Source organism: Chlorocebus sabaeus, chromosome 18 (genome assembly GCF_047675955.1).
Source record: "Chlorocebus sabaeus isolate Y175 chromosome 18, mChlSab1.0.hap1, whole genome shotgun sequence".
Lineage (NCBI taxonomy): Eukaryota > Metazoa > Chordata > Mammalia > Primates > Cercopithecidae > Chlorocebus > Chlorocebus sabaeus.
Window position 1 is genome coordinate 34,075,636 of NC_132921.1, and position 23,975 is coordinate 34,099,610.

Sequence of the window (23,975 nt, forward strand, 5' to 3'; positions counted from 1 at the left end):
CAAATGTTGAGCTCATCTTTCTAGATTCAAAATTTAAAAATGTATTTTATCCCTTTTTTCAGTTGGTGGCAAAGTTGGTGTGATATATAAGCTAGTCTATTGAAACCAGAAGTAGAAATTGGCACAGATCTTAGAACCCGGCCCTGCAGAGAGGTTATTCCAGTCCTCTGCTTCAACTTGGCCATTCAAAGGGCCAGCCTTTGAGCACCTGCTCCCCATTCATACAGGGCTTGGCTGCCGCCTAGTGATGTTCATGGCCTGGAGGCTGCCTCCAAAATGGCTACCCATCCAGCCCCAGCATCCAGGCTGGTCAAGATGGTGGTGGCCTGGTTTTTGCCAAGGCTTTGCCATCACAGAGTGGCCAGGCTCACTTCTGTCTGCTGACCAGCCTCACTCACATGCCATGTCTTCTGTAGCTCCCTCTTGTGCCAGGCTCCATGCTCAGTGCTTCACATAAGTGGCTTCATTTCATCCTCATAGAAACACTAGCAAATAACTATAGTTATCTTCATTTTACAGATGAGGAAACTGAAGCCCTAGGGGTTCAGTCATAATTCCCACCCACCTCATAAAAGCACATATGTACTTAGGTGTTCAATTAATTTTCTTGTTCACCCTAGACTATAAGCAACATGAAGGCAGAAAATGTGTCTATACATCTATTCTATATCCTCATCATATACCCATGCCTGGCACAAAGTCTGTAGACAATAACAAGCATTGAAGCCAGGTGTGGTGGTGCAGCCTGTAGTCCCAGCCACTCAGGAGGCTGAGGCGGGAGGATGGCTGAAGCCCAGGAGTTTGAGGCCGTAGTGCGCTATGGCCACATCTGTGAATAGCCACTGCACTCCAGCCTGGGCAACATAGTGAGATCCCGATCTCAGAAAAACAAAAAACACAAACAAAAGTCAACCCAAACAAAACAACCAAAACCAAAAAGAAGCATTGAGTGAATAAATAAAGCTTCAAGTCCCAAAGTTGTTTGTGGTGAAGGCCAGACTCCAGGGAGTCCTGCCTGCTCACCACTCACCTCACAGCTGCTAGGGAATATGTTCATTTGCCAGAGAGTTTCCAGTACCTTCTGTATGTCAGGATTCTAGTTGAGTTTCCTGCTACCAGGGGTATAATTTTGGCAATTTCAGTGCTTTGGTGTCGGGGATTCCATTGCCCTTAACCAAGGTCTGGGGACCCATATGGAACTGAGGAATGGACTCAGAAGCTTCTGACGTTACAGTAAAAATTTGCAAGTATGTGATCATTTTTCTAGAGAAAGGATCTATTGTATTTCTCAGACTCTCAGAGAGGCCTGGGACCCCCCCCCCCCCCCACCAAGATCAAGAATGCTGGGCATGGGGTTTGGTTGCCTTGTCGGTCTCCCAACATTACCTCCCCTGGCCAGGGAGGGGCTTCCTGAAGCCACCCGCAGCTTGTTGGGGGCCGGCTGGAGAAACCAGCCAGGGTGTGAAGGCGAAGTCTCTCTTCCAGCCTGAGCAGGGTGTCCAGAGCCCTCCAGCCAGCATTCTCGAAAATCCCTCAAGGTTAGGGGGTGGGTGTCACTCACCAAAGGGCCGTGAGTAATGGAGGTCTGGCCCTCTCAGGGCAGCCGCTGACAGGAAAGCCGCCGCACCGGCTCAGCGGCATATTTGTGTGGCTTCTGGTTCTGAGGCAACCGCCAGGTGAGGCCGAGGCCGGGGTGGCGGGGGTGGGTGTGTGGGAATTCCCAGGCCCCAGCTCAGCACTTTGAAGTGAAGACCCTGAGTCCGTGATGGAGGGGGGACAGGAAGGCGCCACCAGTCCCTCGAAAGGAGACAGGAGGCCGCCGGGGCACTGCTCAGGCTGCCCTGGGCACCCCCAGCCTGAGGATGAGGAGATTCTTGTTTAGTTTTGGAATCAGCAAGTCCAGCTACAAGAACATCCTCTCAGAATTGGAGATGTCTCTCCTTGTACATATTCTTCCTCACACACAAAATCCTTACAATTTTTTTTCTTAGACGCACACTTTCAAAAACATGGGCACTCTCTTCTCTCACACACCAAATTCTCTCTCGCGTGTACATTTGTTTTCTCTTTCTCTCACACACAGGCTCACACCCGTTCATGACCAGGTTCGGGGGCTCCTGCAGACCTGGAGTCTGACCTTGGCCCCTGTGTCCACCTCAGGGTCCGCGAGGTGACCGGGTGGCTTCCTGGCTCCGCCTTTCTGAGTATTGTTCCCCATTGGTCAGCCCTGACAAGGTTACTTCCTACACAGAGTGTGGCCGACCTTGCTGGCCTCGCCCACCCTGCCGTGCTGTCAGCCACCATCCTGCTCCTTCATCCCATAGGTCCCCTGACCTAGCCTGGTCCTAGGCGCAGCCTTTGACAGGGAGTCAGGGGCCAGACCCTCCTTGTTCCCCACCCCCGGCTCAGTTCAACAATTCTCTCTCAGAACTTAGAGCCTTTTAAGAAGGAGAAAATGTTTAAGAAAAGTCAAGAAAACCAAATTATAATTTTATGTCCAGCTGTGACATGACTCAGTGCACATCCTCCAACCCCCAGACCAGAAGCCTCCCCTGAGCCCACCATGGCTCCCGGGGGAGATGGGGGTGACAGGAGTGGGAGGGATTGTGTTTCTGGAAGGTCCTTGGCCAGGGTAGTCCCTGAGAGACTCTAATGTTCCCTGGGGCTGAGCGTTCTCTGCTGTGGCTGGGCTCAGGGAAAGCCACATTGCCGAGTGTCGGGACTTGGGGAAAGTCCTGACATGACGCTGCCATGGTTGCCCCATCAGTGTAGCTGGGTCATGGGCGAAGGCGGCCTAAGACAGGATGATATTTAAAATATTTAGGGCTAGGCACAGTGACTCACACCCATAATGCCAGCACTTTGGTGGGCTGAGGTGAGAGGATTGCTTGAGGCCAGGGGTCCAAGACAAGCCTGGGCAACATAGGGAGCCTTTACCTCTCCAAAAAACAAACAAGCAAACAAACATTAGCACTCAGCACCAACCATGAGAACTGAGCTGGAACAGGACCCCAGAGGCCACCCCATCAAGCTGTGCTCGCCTTTAGCCCTTTAGTTCCTAGGTGTGGGCAGTTGTGGTGAGGTTGGTCCTGGGGGGTAAGAGGGGCAGGGATGGAACAGTGGCTATTTAGTAGTTGCTCCTGAAGAAGCAGCTGTGGGGGACATATGCTGAGATTCTAGCTGAGTTCCTGCCATCAGGGGTATAAATTCGGCAGTTTCCAGATTTTGATAACATGTACACACATGGTTAGCAAGATGCAGAGTGGGCTGCCTTGAGCCTATATGAGCTTTTGAAACCCTGAGGGGCTAATGATGAAGAGAGCAGGGGTGAGGGTTGGTGGCAGGGGACATGAGAGAGTAACACCAGCATTTAATATTGATGTAGTTCTCACTGTGTGCCTGATGCCTACTGAGTGACTTCCACATATTACCTCACATGATAATTTAAACAGTGCTGTTGGCCCAGCACTTTGGGAGGCCGAGGTGGGTGGATCACTTGAGGTCAGGAGTTCAAGACCAGCTGGTCAACATGGCGAAACCCCGTCTCTACTAAAAATACAAAAATTAGCTGGGCGTGGTGGCGGGCGCCTGTAATCCCAGCTACTCAGGAGGCTGAGGCAGGAGAATCACTTGAGCCCGGGGGGTAGAGGTTGCAATGAGCAGAGATTGCGCCACTGTACTCCAGCCTGGGCAACAGAGCAAGACTCCATCTCAAAATAAATAAATAAATAAACAAACAGTGCTGTTGAGATATATTTAAAGCTAAAGTGTGCAATGTGCTATGTTTTGATACACGTATGTACCCACGAAATAATCACTACAATTAAGATAATGAACAAACCCATTGCCCCTCAACATTTCCTCGGAACCCTTGGTAATTTCTCCATCCTGACCCTTCCTTCTGTCCTCAGGCAACCACTGACCTGCTTTCTGATGTTATAGATTAGTTTTCGTTTTCTTTTTTTTTTTTTTTTTTTTTTTGAGACGGAGTCTTGCTCTGTCGCCCAGGCTGGAGTGCAGTGGCGCAATCTCGGCTCACTGCAAGCTCCGCCTCCCGGGTTTACGCCATTCTCCTGCCTCAGCCTCCCGAGTAGCTGGGACTACAGGCGCCCGCCACCTCGCCCGGCTAGTTTTTTGTATTTTTTAGTAGAGACGGGGTTTCACCGGGTTAGCCAGGATGGTCTCGATCTCCTGACCTCGTGATCCACCCGTCTCGGCCTCCCAAAGTGCTGGGATTACAGGCTTGAGCCACCGCGCCCGGCCTAGTTTTCGTTTTCTATAACTGTTTATAGAAGTAGCTCATTTAATATTTACAACGACCCTCTGAAGTGACTACTACTTTTCTTGCCATCATCCCCATTTTACAGATGAGAAAATAGAGGCACAGGGAGGTTCAGTGACTTGTCTGCAGTCACACCACATGGCCTGGGAGGGGTGGAGGCCAGGCGTGTGGCTTTGGAGCCTGGCCTGCTGACCACAACACTGCACTGCCCCTCACTCAGGTGGAAGGACCCGAGCACAGGAGGGTGTCAGAGGCCAGAGGGAAGCAAGGAGGTCCCTGTTTCAGAGGCCGGAGGGAAGCAAGGAGGTCCCTGTTTCAGAGGCCGGAGGGAAGCAAGGAGGTTTTTGGAAGAGGGATCAGAAAACCTCAGGACGTGAAGCTGGTGAGGAGAGCATTAGGGGTTACGGCTAGGCTGGGCTTGGCTGCGGTGAGCTGTGGGCAGTAGGCAGTGAACTGGCCCACAGCCCGAGTCGGGGTCTGGTGATCTTAGCAGGCCTGTGGAGGAGCTTGTTCCTGCCACAGGAGGAGCCAGGGAGGGTGGCTGTCTCCTGCAAGCTTTTCCCTATCTGTCCTGGAGACCCCTTTTGTCTGCAGCGGCTGTCTGTCCTGTTATGGAGAAAAGCCCTGGTGGCCCGCTCTCCCCCTGCAGCATGGCCTGGGGGCTGCAGCCAAGCTGGGAAGGAGTTGCAGTCTGAGGATCCCTCTGGGTTCCCTCTGGTTGGGAACCCTGGGCAGACCTTGAGCCCTGGACCAAGACACCGTGGTCATGTGGTGCCTCCAGAGCAGCTGGCCAGGGCTGGGCACAGGGCACGATGTCTCCAAGGCTGCCAAAACACCTGCGGAAGACCCCGGATGCTTTCCAAATGCCGCTGTCACAGCAGAGCTTGGATGAGCAAGAGGAGGTGGAGCGTCTGAACTTCTCTAGGGGCCACTTGATGAGGGGGTTTCTGGAGAAGGCCAGTTTGGAGCAAGCCTTTGAGAAGGAGGACTTCGGGCACATGACCAGCGATTTGGCCAGGATGACACTGGGCTGCCTCTCGCTAGCCTCTCTGTGATGATCACCAATAGTAAGTGATAAACCCCAAACAATGAATACTGACAAGAGGGCAGTAATCACTGTGATTTTACATTCGGCTGACTCGCTGCTGCAGAGGTGGGGTCTAGATGGTAAATAACGGGCAGACTGTAAATCACCCCCAAAACTCATCGAACCAGCAACAGATTGACCCAACTTCCCCGCCCCGGTGCCTGGGTCTCAGAGGCCAACATAGGGACAGTACTGGGACTCCTAGGTTGCTCTGGTGCAGGAGTAGGGGTATCCCCACCCCGGGAGACTGCGCCTGGGTTCCAGTCCAGCTCTGTCAACTGCTTGCTGTGCTACTCTGGGCTGGTCGCTCACCCACTCTGGGCTCCTTTTCCTTCAGCTGTGAAATGGCGGGCTCCGATATTCTACAATTCCAAGTCTCCTTTGCCCTACCCAGATTCCTTAAGATTCCTGGACCCTTTTAGGAAGGGGCCAGCCCTGTTCAGACTCCTAGGAGGGCTCAGGCATGGGGAGGGAATAGAGTGGATGAGGGTCCTGCCAAGGTCCCTGCCTGGCCAGTGACAAGAAGGCAGTGGATCATGGCACAGGGAGCGATTTTACTGGAAAGATGAAAGGAAATTGCATCTTTAATAATTCACCGGCCGGTTTGAAGGGAGGCAGGTTGGCGGGGCTGTGGAGCCGCCAGGCGATCCCAGCCTCTGTTCCTGGAAATCCTCCGGCTCCAGAGCTTGCCCGCGAAACCTGGGGCCCTCCATCTCCTCCTGGCCCAGGGACAGCGAGAGCTGACAGAGTCTAGACCAGGGTGAGAGGTTAAAACACAGCCATCTCGGGAACCCACTAAATTGATATCCCCAGCAAAAAGGGAGCCAAAATAATCGATACAGCAACAACCCAGGAATGTGGCCAAGCTCGGGTCCCAGCCCAGTGGAGTCACTGCAGAAAAGGAGGGCTCAGGCTCTGGCCAACGGCGTGGGGCTTTGGTGAGCACACTGGTGGCGGGGGCTCTGCCTGGGGTCACCAGGAATGGAAAGGGACCTGGAGGCAGGCAGGGGTCACAGTGCTGAGTAGCCTGTCTAGTTCGTGGGGTGGGTGCAGGGACCACACTGCCTGGTGTCCTCCATGGGTCCTCATTTTGTCCTTCCTTCCTGGTCTCTCTCAGGTGGGAATGCTTTGGCTCATGCTGAAGCATCAGGACCTTCAACCTGGGAGCCCTGAGTGCCAGACAGAGAAGGAAGCAGCTGAAGCTGGGAAGAAGTGGCCCAGGACACAGGCGGAAGGTGCCAAAGACAAAACCAGAGTCAGAAGTTCTGGAGTCCGCAAATGTTGGTTTGACTCCTAGCCCAGTCCCTCGGGCAAATCACTCCCAGGCCTGCAGCCCGTCCCTGTGAATGGGACCTCAAGGGACATGCAGAGGTGCAAGACCCTGTGCTCTCAGGAGGAGCTTTGTATCTGTAGGCTGTCGTCATTATTAGACCTTTTCCTCAAAGGCTGTAGAATCGTGGTTGACTCCATTGAAATTTCAAAGCTCTCCTGGGTGGGCTAGCCTGGGTAGAAACTGGATTAGAGGAGACCGAATGCCACAAAGGAGAAGAGACCAGGGATGGAGGGAATCTGGGGACCAAAACGGGCTCACGCAGAACAACTGTTAAAATCTGTCTCTCCCTCTGCTCCCTCCCTTCCTTCCTTCCCCTCCTGCTAATTAACAAAGACAACTCAAGAATCACAGAGAAGGCCGGGCATGGTGGCTCACACCTATAATCCCAGTACTTTGGGAGGCCGAGGCGGGCGGATCACATGAGGTCAAGAGTTTGAGACCAGCCTGGCCAACATGGTGAATCCCCATCTCTACTGAAAATACAAAAATTACCTGAGTGTGGTGGCACGTGCCTGTAATCCCAGCTACTTGGGAGGCCAAGGCAGGAGAATTGCTTGAACCTGGGAGGTAGAAGTTGCAGGGAGCTGAGACCTCACCATCATTGCACCCCAGCATGGGCAACAAGAGCAAAACTCCATCTCAAAAAAGAAAAAGAAAAAAAAAAGAATTGCAGAGAATACACCTTAAAAACTAACATACCCATCCGTCTTTTACAGATGGGGAAACTGAGGCCCAAAGAACACTTCCATGGGCACCTAGCTGGTTGGGGTGGAAGCAGGGCTAGAATTCTCTGCCAACCCTCAATCCAGTGCCCTTTCCCCAGGTCCAGGGGCCTCCGGTTCCCTTCTGCCCAGCTCTGATGCTGGGAGGCGTGGTGTGGCCTCGAGGCTGCGAGACTCACCCTGACTCACTGTCTGATTGTGGCCCATTCCTCTGAGGCTCAGACTTCCTCCCTGGAAAGCTAGGATAAGTCCCATCCCCAACCCCAGCCAACCTCAGGGGGCCTCAGGAGGACCCCAGAGACTATCACAACTTTAATTCTAGGTCAGCAAAACGTTTCTTATCTGGTGGGTCCCATACTTTTGAGTCACTGGGGATCAGAAAGCAGGCAAAGATGGTTCCTGAGCAGATCAACGGGTGGCTTCAAACCCCCATTCATGCAGCCAAGCTCATGCTTTTTGGTATAAAAATGCCCCTCAGGCCCGCACTCAGGGCCTATTTTCTCTTACTTGGCAAATAGTTCGGACAAGTTTGGTGGTCTAGTTTCTCAGGCCACAACAGGTATACTGATAGTAGTAAGAAGAACTTTATGATGACAGGGAAGGGAGAACAATTGTAAAATGCAGATCCAGTAATTAAAAAGCAAGGCAGACGGGGTCTCCCTTGACAATCCTGAGGCTAACCCCGTGTTGCAGTCTGGTCTACTCATTAGCCTTGTCAGAAGGACCTGAGTCACCAAGGAAGTCAACACACGTTGCCTTCTGAGAAATTTGGGATGTGGAGGATCCCCCGTGAAAAGATTGCTACCAAAAAATGAAAATAAAGAGTTTTGCTCTTTAAAGAGGTAGATCACAGCTACAGAAAATGCAGGTATGTGTGACGCCTCATTCTGCACCATGCCAGGCGCCTGGGATGGAGAGAGCTGGTCTTGGCTGAACATCAGAGCCCGCAGAACCCTCTTTAGTTTTCCTCCCCCATGGAGGTGCCTCCCACCTGGCCAATTAACTGGTTTTCCTGCTGTTCCTCACCGTTCCTCTCCCCTTTAATCCATTCTGCGTGCTGCAGGATGTCTTCGTTAATTCTTCCTGTCTTCTTCTGATAAGGAGCCTCTGACTTTGACCGTGGGCTGCCTGACCCCAGACAGCACTTGCTTGCACACTGGCAGCCCACCCTAAGGCCCACCTCATGTGCTGGGTCAGCTCCCTACCAGGAGACTGGGTCCCCAGGCCACTGCCTCGCTGGGTGGCCTCCTCCCCAGGAATTAACGACTCCATCACCAGAAGGTGCAGCTGTGTGTGGTCAGCAGAGCACCTCATTGTGGGCTTTTCTTTACATGCCGCCCTCTCCGCCACCTGCCAGGTTCCTCGCTGCTTTGCAGGTTCCCCGCTGCCTGGCAGTGGGCACACAGGAAGGGACTATGGCATTGACCTGGGCAGCGACTGGCCTTAAATCTTCAATTAGAGTGGAAACACTCAGCTTGAGGGTAGGGCGGGTGTGTCTTCCTTCTGTATCTCCCAGGGCAGGGCTCAGCTCTGTCTTGCAACCAGCAGGTGTTCCAGGTCAGCTGATGGGTGCTTGGTGGGGCGTTATGTGGGTGATTCTTTGGTTTACCTGTTAGTACTTCACTGAGGATGGTGAGGCCAGCACCCTAAGTCTCGGCTTCAAAAGTGCTCAGAAGTTCAGCCAAACCCCACACCAACCCCGGTCCTGCTGACCCCAGTCCCAGCGGGTCCTGGCAGGAGAACAGATAGGCTTTACTGCACACCCACTGCCCGAGAGAATCAGCGGCAGACAGCCAGCAAGGCGGGCGAGTCTGGTGGTTAAGAGGTAAGAGAGCTATCATTTGTGCAGGACTCAAAGCTCGTGCACCGTTCCTCCAAACAGTCCAGCAAGAGAGGATTGTGCCCGCCAGTATTCCCATTTTTAGCAGAGGAACCGAGATTCCAAGAGGCCGAGTGAGCTGCCTGGCCTCCCTAAACCTATTCCTACCTCTCTGTGTACGTATCTGATTCACTGCTCTGTGGGGGACACCAAGTATAAGCGTCAAGGTTAGCAGCAGGGCCTTGGCAGCAGAGGGAACCCTGTGAGAATCCTGCCCTCTTTCTAGTGCTGTGACCTGGGCCATGTTGGGCTCTCTCAATCCCAGGCCAAGTCCTCCCGTGTGTAAGATGGAGAAGGTCCCACCTCGGGTGTGGTATGAGGAGATGAGGGCACGTAGGTGGGTGCCTGGTTCAAGGTGTGCCCATAGTGTTAGCTGTACCTCTGTGACCTTGGGCGAGTCCCTTCCCTGTAAGGGTCTCAGTGTCCTCATTTGTAAAATGAGAGGGTGGCTTTAAGCCACCTTCCACATTCTGGTATCCTGGAGTATTTGGAAGGGCCACTGGGGAAAAGCGATGGAGGAACTTCCGGGGAGGGGCAGCAGGTGCAATTGCCAGAAGGAGGTGGCCCTGGGGTCCCCATTGCCTCTGTAGAACCCAGGAGGCTGAGGGGTTTGTGGGGTCGTGTTCTGACCCACACCCTGCGCCATAAAGGGGAGGTTCCTCCAACGCCATTGCTGAGGGGGCCTCAGCGTTGCTGGAATTCATCAAGGGCATAGGGTGTGGGGCTTTGCTCCCTTGGGAGGCGGCGTCCTCCACTGCTGTGTGGCTCCGGTTTCCAGAACATCGTCCTTGTGTGGACGTGGCCTGCCCCCCAGATCTCTTCTTCTGAGCCTCCGATCAGGCTCCTCAAGTTGAGGGCATCCCTTGACCCCGCCCCCACTTCCAGGAATATTTTCCTCAGCTCAGTCTGTCCAGAACTTTCCCTCTCTAACTAAGGGATAGGCCAGAGTTCTGGAAAGAAGGGCCTTCATGAGCAGAGGCGAGCTGTGCCTGCCCACTGGGGACCTCCAGCCCGTTTTCTGCCATTGCAGACCCCATGTCGGCCCCTACCCCCAGGGACAGGTGAAGGCTCAGCCACTGAGACACCTGTGTCTCTGGCCCTAGGACGTGACCCTCATAGCTTGGCCTCCCAGCTCTCCCTGCACAGAGGCCACCCAGCCCGGGAGGCTGGCAAAGTGCAGCACAAATTCACACACCCCACATCACACACACCCACACACAGCACACACACATACACCACACGCACACCACACTAATTCTCCATTCTCACACCATGTACACACAACACAACCCTCTCCAACCACACATACCCCGCTCCCTGCACGTGTGCATATATACCACATCCCGCACCCCCACACAACACACAACACAACCCTCTCCAACCACACATACCCCACTCCCTGCACGTGTGCATATATACCACATCCCACACCCCCACACAACACAGTCACACTCCACACCCACACAGTCACATGCAGTGCCCAGGTTGTGTCCTACACAAGGGTGCCCTGCTGTGAGTTCGAGGCAGCTCCCAGGGTTCTGGGGCAGGGCTGGGTGCCTGAAGGGAGGAAGGGTACCTCCTAACTGGCACAAAGGTGCCCTCTGCACTAGCCGAGACTCTGGCATCCATGATCACAGAGCACTCCCCACCCACCTCCAGGCCTCTCTGGACAGTGAGACCTCAGGCCCCTGAGGAACCCCAGCCCTCCCCACTGGAAGCCCCTACCCTGTGTCCCACTCCCTATTCCTCCCTGGCCCTGGGTGCCCCACCTTGAGTACCTGGCTGCAGGCACAGCTGGCTCTTCCCTCCCCAGGCCCGTCAGTCTCTTAGTACCTGGACCACTCCCTTCATCCCCAAATGCTTATGGGGCACCTGCTGGGGTCAAGTCCTGGCTCAGTGCTGGGGAGACAGAGGGGACGAAGTCACGCTCATCCTCAGCAGGCATCTGCCGTCTACACACCAGTGGCCATGCCCAGGGAGCAGGACTGTGGCAGAACGTCCCTGGCAGCTGTGGGAGCCCGGAGGGGTGATCTGTAACCCTGACTAGGGAGCAGTCAGGGAGAGCTTCCTGAAAGAGGTGGCAGTAGACAAAGGCACACGCTTTCTAACTGCCGTGACTCACTGCACACTGAGCTCTGCCCCCTCTCACCAGAAAGGGAGGCTGTGGTGCGGATCAGAGCCAGCCTATGTGCAGACCTGTGATCAGGTACAGTGAACCTCTGTGTTGTAGTTCCTGAGATCTGGGGCTTGTTAGTCACACAGTGACATGGCAGTCGCTAGGTGACACGGACCCTGAGCCCCCTTTCCAACCTGGTGACGCACCTCATGAGTTACTGTCCCTCCCCATCTGCTCAGCCTCAGCACTTCTCCTTTTCCTCTAAGCTACACCCAGCTGAGCCTGGCCCTGGCTGAACAGGACTGCACTGACGACGTGGCTGGGACATGAGCCTCCCTCCTACCCATTTTGTTTGCCTTTGAGGTGCCTTTGTGTCCTTGTATGTTCTGCTGGGTCAGCAGGAGATTCAAGAGCCCTGACCTGAGCTCCCTGCACATTTCTGGGAACTGGAGGTGACAGAGTGGGCCGGGTGCTTTGTGTGTCTGATATGTAGGTGGCATGGTGTCAGGAATGGGGCAGAAAGAGGCTTCCAGACTCCCAAGACACACTGAGTCCCATTGAGCATAGATGGCTGTTAGGGACCTGTCCCTAGCACAGGGAGAAGGAGGCTGTGGCCCCTCTGAGAGGCCTCCTTTCAGCTCAGCTCCTAAGGATGGTCTTCCAGAAGCTCTCTGCACAATCTTTCACTTACCCAAGAAACATCAACATTTGGCCCCAAATGACACAGAATCACACTGGTGGTTACTCAGGCTGACACAGCGTTTACACGGATTTGAAACTCTGTAGGTGTGACTGCTGGCTGCAGAACTCTCCACTGAGTGCTGAAACATTCTAAGCCGCAAAAAGTAAGATTTTAGAGTGTGTAGAATTGCAAGGGTCTGTGTGTGCATACAAGTATTTTTAAAATTGGCTTCTCACCTGCTTTAGTCAAACTTTTGTTATTTGGGGGAAATGCTAAAGAATAAGTCTCTTTTCACCTTGCTAGCCAGTCTCGGTTCCCACTGGAAGTTTTCCTCTTTAGGCCTTGGTGGGTATTTGGGTTTTACCTGATTTGTTCTGGGAAGGGAGGGAAATGGTGGTCCTTCCTCTCTGGGACTGGAAAGTGAGGCTTAGTCAAGCCCTGAATGGTTCCCATTGGAAGTCCTGGGCCAGGTGTTGGCGCTCTGTAGCACAGCAGATGCCACGGGCAGGACCCTGCACCAGGACCCACCCAGAGTTGGGCTAGGCCTATGAGAGGTTGTCTGTTGTCTGGGAATTCCAGCTCCCAGGAGACTGACCATGCCAAGGTGGTTAAGGCATTGTCTCCTTTGCTTATTTCCTTATAGCACCCCCAGCACAAGGTGGGACCCACCTTTCACTTGAAAGACCTGGGCACAGGTGATGAGACTAGGAGACAGAACATCACCTTGAACCATCTTTGCTTCAGGTCAGCTGTGGGATCTTGGCCATATTATTATTATTATTGTTGTTGTTATTATATTATTTGAGATTAAGTCTCACTCTGTCACCCAGGCTGGAATGCAATGGCACGATCTCGGCTCACTGCAACCTCTGCCTCCTGGGTTCAAGCCATTCTCCTGTCTCAGCCTCTCAAGTAGATGGGATTACAGGTGTGTGCCACCATGCCTAGCTAATTTTTTGTATTTTTGTAGAGATGGGGTTTCACCATGTTGGCCACGCTTGTCTCAAACTCCTGACCTCAAGTGATCCACCCACCTTGGCCTCCCAAAGTGTTGGGATTACAGGCGTGAGCCACTGTGCTTCCCTCCTTTTTTAGAGACAGGTCTTGCTCTGTCACCCAGGCTGGAGTGCAGTGGTGCAATCACAGCTCACTGCAGCCTTGATTTCCTGGGTTCGAGCCATTCTCCTGCCTCAGCCCCCTGAGTAGCTGGGACTACAGGTGCATGCCATCATGACCAGCTAGTTTAAAAATACATATAAATATAGAGGGAGAGTTTTTGTTGCTTTTTTTTTTTTTTTTTTTTTTTTTTGTAGAGACGGGGTCTTGTCATGTTGCTCAGGCTGGTCTCAAACTCCTAGGCTCAAGTGATCCTGCCACCTCAGCTTCATGACGTGCTGAGATTACAGGCTTGAGCCACCATGCCTGACCTAGCCATATTGTAAGACTTCATCTGTCACCTGAAACTGATCCCACCCATGGAATGGATGCCCCCGTGGGTTGCAGGAGACTTAGGACTCTGCCTGGGAACCAGGGGATGCCCAGCAAATGTGGAGGCTGAAGATGGAAACCAGTTAGAATTATGGGACACTGGGCAGGAAGCACAGACCTGCACTCTACAGGCATGGATCAGGGGACTCAGGCATAAAGTGGCCTGGGTCCTCAGCCTGGTCCCCACACCCACCCACCAGTGCCATCTTAGGACTAAGAAGGCAGCAATTCAAGGCCTGGTCTTTGTGCCTACAGGTCCCATGACATGGGATTGTTACTCTGCTTCTGTGAGCCTGTCTCCCTTCTTTACAATGTCGTCAAAAACATGTCACCTGGCAGGGCCATTGTAAGGATCAGACATAGTCATATATTTAAAGACTATAAAGCCCCATTCAAACCTATGGGATGGCTCTGTACGCCTCAGTTTCTCCATATTTGAAATGGATATAAGTATTGTATTTACTTCCTTCACAGGGCTCTGGTGAGACCATGACCAGATAATGTGTGCGAAAGGGCTGCAGAGGGGAGAAAGTGCTGTGTGATGAATCGGGCTCTCCGGGGCCAGCCTCCTTAGCGCGGCAAACACAGCTGCTCTGGCTGGCGCTTGGAGCTGTCTGGCTGGCAGCCAGTCCAGGGCAGAGGCAGCTACTGCATCTGCTTCCAGCATGGGCCAACTGCTTCCTTGGAAGACTGCTTTTGAACCACTCCTCCTCCCCAGCCCTGAGTCACCCAGAGATCAGGTGGGCAGCAAAGAAAGGTGGGACTCCCAGCTCAGATGACACTCAGGCAGGTCCAATACACCTGTTAGGCATACACAAAGGGTGCTGCTATGGACAGAATGTTTTTGTGTTCCCCTAAATGCATATGTTGAAATCCTAATCACCAATATGATGGTATGAGGAGGCGCCTTTGGGAGGTGAGGAGGTCAGAAGGATGGAGCCCTTATCAATGGGGTTAGTGTCCTTATAAGAGAGACCCCAGTGAACTCTCTTACTCTCTTTCTGCCATGAAGATCCAGTAAGTTAGCAGTCTGCCACTGGGAAGTAGGCCCTCACCAGACCCTGACTATGCTGGCACCCTGATTTGAGACATCCAACTTCTAGACATTGAGAAATAAATGCCTGTGGTTTATAAGCCACCCAGTCTATGGTACTTTGTTACAGATGCCTGAATGGACTAAGACAGGAGCCCAAAAATGTTTTTTAGGGGCCCACAAAATGTTTTAATTTCTTTTAAAATCAGAGGTAAAAAAATGAACTTCTAGGTCAGAGAAAGTGTTTTAATAAAAATAATATATTTGTCTCTGTTACCAATGTAGTCATAATATTTCCATTTTTTTTTTTTTTTTTAATGGAAAAGGGGCCTATGAAGGCAAAAGTACCTAAGGCCCATAGGAGTGAGAATGCAGCCCGAGTCCATGGTGTGGATTCTGTTCCACATTCAAGCAACTTGCCAGAGCCCCTGCTCCATGTTGCAGATGTGCCAGCCGACCTTGTTTCAGCCAAGATGGCAGACCCCAAGACTGCAGAAGAGCACAGCAGCATGGCTTGCTGTCCCCAGACAATAATTCTGCACTACTTATGACAGCCCTCCATGGCCATCATCACACTGTGTTCCAGGAGTGGTGGATGGCGGCTCTCAACCATCTTTTCTCTTGCACCCATCCAACACACAGCACACATGTACCAGTAAGAAGAGGGGCTCCCTAAGGCCCAAATTCTGAAAATATTGGTGTGTATATGTGTCCTGTTTCAGTATGTAGTTTGAAAATGTTCCCAGGCAATTTGGGTATTGACCTTAATGCTTGATACGTCCCACTATCAGGGTCCCCCTCACTGGCCTGGGGGAAACTGGGATCCAACAACATACACTGCACATATGATAATGGGTCCTTTTAGAGAACAGCACCAAACCCTGCACCATTGCTCCTTCTGCCTACTCCACTGAAATCTCCTGATCTGAGGTATTTCATCGTGGTTCCGGTTTCCACTGATGAAGCGGGAAGCCCATGTGGCCTGCCCCCAGCCGGCCGAGTCCCAGGGGGCAGCTGGCTGCTCCTTTTGTCTGGCTGGTGTGACTGGCTGGCTCCCTGGGGCACTGCAGGGATGAGGAGTCTGAAGGACCCGCTTACTTTCTGGGCTCACCCTCGCCCTGGCTCTTCTGGTGATCAGACTTTGGCTCACCTGTAAAATGGGAACGGAAAACACTCGTCTGCCTACTTCACGGGACCAGCTGAGACCGTGTAAGGAAGCCGCTGTGGAACTGGAGGAGTGAGGGAGACCGTTAACACTAAGGCAGGACCACTTATTTCCCATTTCAACTGCTCAACCCTTTATTTTTCTGCTATCTTTGCCTTGGTCCTTAGAAGGCCCTTGTAAGTTGTGCTGTGAGCATCCCAGTACAAATGTAAAACCACTCTAAAACGACAAGAGAATGCCTGCCAGCAGAAAGATGGTGGTGAAATGAGGATTGAAACATGTATTATTCCGATGCTGTGTCTCATAGTGTTCAGTAACTTAGGGCCTTCTGGAAGTAGGACTAAACCATCCAGGAGAATCTCCTTTCTCTTTTGCAGTGTTTGATAAGTCTCCCTGTTCCTCATTGTTTCCCCACCTTTCATCTTGACCTCCAATGGCTGCTTCTACTGCTTTGCATTTTTATAAAAATACATGTGGGCCTGGCCCAGTGGCTCACGCCTGTAATCCTGACACCCTGGGAGGCGGAGGCAGGTGGATCACTTGAGGTCAGGAGTTCGAGACCAGCCTGGCCAACATGGCGAAAACTTGTCTCTACTAAAAATACAAAAATTAGGGCTAGGAGCAGTTGCTCACGCCTGTAATCCCAGCACTTTCGGAGGCCGAGGCGGGCAGATTGCCTGAGCTCAGGAGTTCAAGACCAGCCTGGGCAACATGGTGAAACTCTGTCCCTACTAAAATATAAAAAATTAGCCAGGCTTGGTGGTATGTGCCTGCAATCCCAGCTACTCAGGAGGCTGAGGCAGGAGAATTGCTTGAACCTAGGAAGCAGAGGTTGCAATGAGCTGAGATCACGCCATTGCACTCCAGGTTGGGTGACAGAGCAATAATCCATCTCAAAAAAAACAAAAAAAAATTGGCCCGGCACATACCTCAATTGTTTAATTAAGACGTTATCTCTCTCTACGCAGTCTGTGGACTTTTAGCTGTCCCTGTCAGTGTCACGGTGGGTGTGTGACTCAGTGAAGGGCAATGCCCGAATCTCAACATGCCTTCACCTGGCTCCTGGGAGGCCCTGGCCGCCACTGTAGCCAGGCCAGGGAAGGATGAAGGGGGTTGGTGCTCTGGTGCGACTCCTGCAAGGATCTGAAGGACCGGCAAGTTCTAGCAAGAAAGAATCCCCAAGGAGAGGGGAGCGCTACCAGGAAGCAGTGTCCCTAGTGCCTTGCCACGGGCAGGACTGTGCAAAACAAGAGACATATGATCACAGGAAAAGAAATCACTGGACCCTTTGGGAACTCTTTGATGAAAGACTCATTTGACCAACTGGGACTGGACAGCTACTCGCTGTTGATTTTTGGAAGCCACTGGGCCCAAATCTCAGACCTCTTGAAATGACTCATTGCCAAATGCCACAGTGACATTTCCAGGGAAGGGGTAGGTTTGGAGGGGGGGCGGTTAAACCAAACCTTTAGTGCAAAAGTCATTTTACCCAGGACTGGCTTAATCGCACCACTTCGGATAGGTCAGAGTTCCCAGTTTTGGGGGATGTAAGTCTCCTTCACCCACGGTCTCCTGGACCAACTTCTTGCTAAGGCCCCAGATCCTGCCCCTGCTCCCCACAGCAGCTACACTGTGGGGAATCTTCCCCTCAGCTCATCTCCTGGGCCAGCTCCTGGAGGCCCTGCTGGTACAGCTGAGGCACATGAGCCTGGGGAAAAGGTTTCTTTTGCTGAACACACAAAGAGCACAGAATCTGAGCATTTTGTTTTTGGTGGTGTTTATTTTTTTAAACCCACTTGTAGTTTGGGTTCAGCTGGAAAGCAGGACACACCGACGGAGGGAGGGTTGTCGCGTTAGCGGGGTTCCGCGGCAGCTTTGGGGGGAAGCCCCAGGCCCCTGCTCCGGGGAGGTAGGTCCCGTCGCCCGCTCCCAGCCGGCTCAGGGAGGCGGCCAGCCCTTCCATGCGAGTGTTCCGAACAGAGGAAAGTCGTCTTTCTCCTGATCTGCGTCCTCAAAGGCCCAGCCAATAGTTTCCCAACACAGTGCCCTGCAGCTGACGGACACGACTCCCCGGGCAGGCTTGAGAGTCTGTCTGACAAGGAACACGGGCGGCGTCTGATGCCAGAAAACAGACTGGGACTTGGCTTCTTGGAGGCCCGCGTCTGGGGCACCCCATGGGGCTGCTGTGGTGGCGGCCTGGCTGTCTGGGCCCCCGCCCCTACAGCTGCCCAGGCCTGATCCGTGGTACAATTCCCACACCCCCCACCCTCATCCCTCGGAGAAAATAAAATAGAATAAAATAAAAATCAGAATAAATACCGACTCGGCCAACATTTACATTTACATGAATGGACAGGACGATCCCCAAACGGTGAAGGTTTACAGACCGGTCAAGGAAGGACGAACAGACAGAACGGGGTCTGAGGGTGCACACTCCCGGGGAGGGCGGCGGGGCTCCCAGCCTCGTCCCGGTGAGGTTGGGAGCCTCGCTGGGGCTGCGGTCCCAGAGCTTCGGCAAAGCCACCAGGCCGTGGGGAGCAGGGCTGTGGCAAGCAGGCCGCCTCGGAGAAAAACAATGACTAACTCATCCTGACAGGCAGTGGGGAGACTGAGACAGGATCAACATCAGATGGCTGGACCGCCTCTTCCATGCGCCAAGAACCACGGGCGAGGGGAAAGCAACGCAAGCTCTGCCTCTCATCAGGTACATTCAGAGGTTAACTGGGACGTGGCCTTCCTCATGCCGCAGAGACGGGACGGGGCTTGGGGAGGGGGCCAGGGGTCTGTGGGGCGTCCACTTCTGGCCTACAGTTCCTGTCTCAGTAGTCTCCCTTGGGAAGCTGCCTCAGGGTCTCAAATTTTAGGCTTGACTGTTGTTTCTTTAAAAAAAAAAAAAAACTTAACGTTTTCCTTCCATGTCTGAAAAAGGAGCAGTAACCTGCATTTAGAAAAACAGTTTAAAGTGTTGTTCAGATTGGCTAGGAAGCGCTTCAAGCAGTGGAATGAACTAGGCAAACAGTACATCTGGAGCCACCGTGACACGACATGTAATTAAAAATATATTTATATATGTATACATATTTATATTTCACTTCTTCACACTCTGGTCCTAACAGCCAAGGGGGAGCTGCCCCTGTGGCCAGACCACCAAGGAGCCCGTTCGGAGGAAGCAGTGTCAGGCCCCAAGGTGCCCACAACACAGCCACCTCCACACAGTTTCGGAGCGTCCTGCATGAAGCTTGCTCTGAGCTCACCGTAGGGTCTAGGAGACCCCACTCCCCTGCCTGCTCCCTGACCTGAGCTCCCACTCCCAGGTCTCTCCTCTCTTTGGGGGCCTTGCCTCCTCCTAGCAGACACACCCCACACACTTCGGGGAGGCAGGGGCCGCTGAAGCACAGGTGGAGGCTGCCTGGCCACGACAGCAAGCTCGCCCCGGGGCCCACCCTGAGCAGCCCCACATCAGCCAGCTCCTCCCTCAAGGCCTCCTACCCATGCGCATCTGTGTCCCCAGGCTGGGCTGGGGAGGAAGGGCAGTGAGGAGGAGCTTGAGGAAAGTCTGGGACGAAACTGTGGAGGGAGGAAGAAGGCAGGGTTCAGGGGCCAGGGACCAGAAGTGGCGTGGGCTTCTTGGGAAAGACCACCGACCTGTTTCAGGTAAACTTGTGCCCTCCACACCTTGTCGCCAACAGGCTATTTTTGGAGACAGGCACAGGCTCCACACCTGGGACCAGAGGCAGGTTGCAGCTGCAGGGAAAGTTGGAGAGAACTGGGGAAGCCTCTCCCCACTCACCACTCTCAGACTCAGAATCAATCACGAGAACCTCCCCTGCCTATCACCTCCTGGCCAGTCCAATGTGGACCAAGAGGGGCCTCCAACGTGACCCAGGGCCTGCCCGGCCTCAATAAAAGAGCAAATAAGGAAGTAGCTAGGCTCTGACGTCATTTCCGGGGGGCTCATCAAAGTGTGTGCTCCAGCCCCCAGAGATGGAGCTATGTGGATGCCTGTTCCACCCCACACCTTCCTCTCTAGTCAATAACAGGGCCTGCTCCCCAGGATGAGGGCCTGCCAAGAAACCCCAGCCTTGTTTCCCAGCTGGGAAGCTCCATCTGGCGACCCCGCTGGTCACCTGACTGTGCCTCTCATGACTCAGTGAATTCACCCCTTTCCGAAGAGCTGGGGGAGGGCTGGGCTTCTAGGTCCGAGCTGGGGCAGGGACACAGCGCATTAGCTAAAGTCGAGTCCTGGGGAGCCCCCATTCCCGTTCTTTTCCCCAGTAAGACCTGTGTGTGGAGCACGAGACACCATCTAGAATTTTGGTTTTAATTTGCCAGTCTCGTTCTGTGCCCCGTTTGCCACAAGGCCCCTGGGGCCAGGACCAGATTTAACTTGGTCCCAGTGGTGACAGTATCAGCTCTTTGAGAAAACAGGCGCTAGAAGCCAGTGGCGAGGAACACAGGATTCCAGCGGGGACCCCCGCCGGGGCAGAAGTTTCCAATTACCCTAATTGGCTACTGGCAAGCTGTCTGTGGCTAGAATCCTTCTAGAGGGGGCTGGGTTTGATCTCCCACTAATCCGGGGTTCCTCAACAGTGCTGACTGTGTGATCACATCGCGGGCATTTTCATTGACCGAAGAGACTTCAAAGCAACCGACTTTTGAAAAATAAAACACAATAAACAAAAGAGTGCAAGTGGAACTGCAAACTCCATCTCCCCTCCTGCGCCTGACCCCCTAGGCCTGAGGCTGGGGGGCTGCAGTGAGGAGGACTCGGAGATGGGAGGTGGAGCGCCAGCTCTGCCATGGCTGACAAAGGCCGTCAATTACGGGCGGCTGGTGGGGACCGTGCCTGCCTTTGTCCTCCCGGACATCTGCTACACGTCGCCTGCTGCCAGTTGGCGACTGCGGCTGACAGCATGCGGGAACAATGCGAGCCCGTCTCCGACCCACTTTTTCAGCCTTCCGAGGTCCTTTCTGACCCAAGCGGTGCCCCGGCGTGCGAGGCTGCCAAGGTCTCCGAGGAGTCACAGCGATGAGATCCCTCACACAAAGCTCTGTGGGGGATGGGTCTGATGGGGAGGGGAGAGGCGGGAGTGAGGAAGGGGAGGACCAGGGCCACCAGGAAAAAGAAACATGCTTCCCTTATTGGTGTGAGCTTGCATGCTCGGGCCGGGGGCTTGTGCGGGGGCACTCCTTTCAGGGATTTTCTCCCTTCCCCGTCTGGCTCCAGACTGGCCACCGACTCTGCCTGCCCTCCTCCCCATTTCTTTCTCCCGCCAGGGCCACCCCTGTCCTCCCGCCTGTCCATCTGGCCCTGTGCACCAGGGCCCCAGCTGCCCGCGGGCCGCCCGCCAGGCCCCCTGGCTGTCAGGCTGTCAGTTTCTGGATGGTTCTGTTGTAGTACTGCGTGATGGGGGGCGTCAGAGGGTTCCAGCTGTTAGCGTGGAGCTCGATGACCTCTAGGAGCAGCGACCGGGTCAGCATGGACTCAGAGGGGCACAGCATCTTGTCCCGCGCGCTGGCCAGGAGCTCTGTCATCATCTCAGGCAGCTGTTCCTCCAGCAGCCGGCCTGTACTCTGCAGCTGTGGACAGAGATGTGGGGTTAGGATGGACTCAGGCCCCACAATGGCCCACTGGCCACCCTGATTAGGTGGGCTGGGGTCAGGGATAGGAAATAGCTGGGTTGTCTCAGGGACATACAGGCCCAGGCCCCTGTGCCAAGGCTGGAAGGACAGGGAGAGTGGAAAGTAGAGTAGCCAATGGTGAGATCCCACATTTACCAACCAATCTGCCAGCAAGATCCAGAGAGATCAGGATATTGCCTACTGCCCAGGGCTGAAAGAGCCGTCACCAGGAACATGCCTCTTATCCCTTTTACCCAAGAGCCTCCCTCTTCCAGGAAGCCTTCCCTGACTACACCCACACCCTCAAATGGCTCCATGATCTGTGCCCTTGGTGATCAGGAGGCCCTGTGATCATTTTCACTTGCTAGGGCGTCTCCCTGGAAATGAGCTTAGTCATTATTACATGTGTCCATTGGAACTTGAGAGCAAGGGTGATGCCTCCTGTTTCTCTCTCCTTTTGTCCTGATTCTGATCCCACCTCCCAGCCCCCAGAAGTGACCTCTGCTCATGCTTGTGACAGGAAGTGGGGGAGAGAAATACAAACTGGTGAAGAAGGCCCTCATGAGAACCCTAGATAATCTTGAAAAGCCCACTGGGAAGAAGGAGCCCCTCTTCCTGGACCAGCACACCCCTGGCCAGTGCCCCCCAGGCCCTCTCTATACAATCTCAGTTCCCATCTCTGTCCCCAGCCTTGTCCCATCCATTTTTCTAAGCTCTGCCTTCTTCGCAAAGCCTCCCTTAACACCCTGAGCCCTCCCTGACCTCTCTCCCCTGACTTTTCAGGGATGTCTCTGTACTTACACTTATTTTATCCACTCTCTGTGTGAGAGCTATTCCTAACCAGACTGGAAGCTGCCTGAGGGCAAGGACCAGGGTTTCTCCTTCTCCTTAATCCCCCCCAATCCCAAACCCCTTGTAGGGTGCCCAGCTGGAGCCCAGCAAACAAACTGAGTCCCACAGACCCAAGGCTGCCATCCAGCTCCCAGTGCTTCTGGCCTCTGAACTCCTCAGTTGAGGCCTTTGCAGCCAGGCAGAAGCCACCTGAGTATGCTCAAGACAGCTGTCAGGCCCAGGTCCTCGTCTGGAAACCCCTCTCCTGCCTGGGTGACTCTGGATCATCTGCAGGGGGCAAAATCTGCCCAGGGACTGGGCCAAAGCCAGACTCTGAAGGGAGAGCACAGAGGAAGTTTCCATGAGCAGGGGTCACAGCTTAGGGACAGGAGTGGCACCTCTTAAGAGGGGTGCTTTCAGATGGGCTGTGCCAGCACTGGATTGCCAAGCATTAGCAAAGCAAAGGGAGATATTTGGGGGCAGAGGTCATTAGGAGCTTCTTAAGTCATGTGTGTGGCCTGCCTGAGCTGGGGCACAGGGGGTCTTGGGGGGACAGGAAAGTAGGCAATGCCACCCCTCTGTCTAGGGAATCACTTCTCTCTCCCTTCAGTCAGGGGTGAGCTGCTGTCACCATCAGTGTTCACTCTGGCTTGGGGTGGATAATTCTGGATGCAGAAGTCCATGCCCACTCCTGAAGCCATCCCCCTACCTTCTCCTGGAGTTGTAAATGCCTCCAACAACACTTGGGCCCCTAGAACTGTTAAGGCATGAGAGATGCACCAGCTCTGAGGTTGAGGATGTCGAAGCCCCACCGCTTACCTCCATAGAGCAGCAAAGGACAGCATCTTCCTTCACATCCTGAGATTGCAAGAGCTGTGGAAGAGAGGGGCAGAGAGCGCCACTGAAGGAGACATGCCGGCTACTAGCCCCTGTAGCTCCCTGCAGCCCCCGCCGACCTGCAGCCCCAGCCCTGATGCAGCCTGTAACAAACATCTCCAAGGTTCAGGCTAGAGTGAGAGCCCACAAAAGTCAGAGAGCAGAAAGTCAGTTGCGCCGGGTGGCAGTGATTTCTCCGACAGGGTTTGAGCAGCTGGAGGTCAGTGTGACGGTGCGATGTGGAGCCCCTGGGCCAGTTCTGAACACCAAGATTCAAGAGGCCATTGAAGAGAAAGCCTGCAGCAGTGAGTGCACTGGCATCATCCACTGTTAACAACTGGTCAGTAGAAGTCCTCAGGGAAATGAAATTAGCTTAGAGACATATAATTGGTAACTCCTGTACGGTGAGGAGGTTGAGCCACTGGCTCAGGCACCCCTGGGCCCTGGCCACAGGAGGAAGTCCAGGAGTCAAAGCCCTCTTCTCTACTGGCCCCGCGCTGTAGGCTTTCCAAACCACGAATCTGTGGACTTACTCAGGGGCTGGAACTGTCTCCTAACTAAGGCCGTGGCTGGGCTGCTTAGCGCTCAGTCTGGCCACGCTACAGTCCACGCTTCCCCTGACCTGCCTGGCTCATTCTCTTAATCTCTCTGTCTCTTTTAAATTGAGATATCATTCACATAACACAAAATCCACCATTTTAAAGTACATCATTCAGTGCTTTTTAGGATATCCTCAGAATTGTGCAACCATCACCACTATTTAAGTACTGGACATTTTCATCACTCCCCAGACAAACTCATACCCATTAGCAGCCATTCCCTCTTCCTCCTCACTCCAGGGCCTGGTAATGCCCCCCGA

The 23,975-nt window shown here is 53.7% G+C and overlaps 1 protein-coding gene across 10 annotated transcripts in view; it reads right to left on the reverse strand.

Annotated features, from left to right (window-relative positions):
• Positions 1–17,547: 17,547 nt before the first annotated feature.
• CTIF (cap binding complex dependent translation initiation factor) overlaps positions 17,548–23,975 on the reverse strand; it is a 331,164-nt gene continuing 324,736 nt past the window's right edge. For 8 of the 10 annotated variants that reach the window (XM_007974077.3, XM_007974072.3, XM_037982336.2 and 5 more), the window contains 2 exons: positions 23,060–23,113; positions 21,049–21,367 (listed from right to left, as the gene is read on the reverse strand). In XM_007974077.3, coding sequence (XP_007972268.2) covers positions 21,152–21,367; positions 23,060–23,113 — 270 coding nt within the window. In that variant the 3' untranslated portion in view covers positions 21,049–21,151. Of the gene's footprint in view, positions 21,368–23,059; positions 23,114–23,975 lie in introns of all 10 variants that reach the window. The other 2 variants (XM_007974079.3, XM_007974078.3) reach the window with 1 other exon arrangement.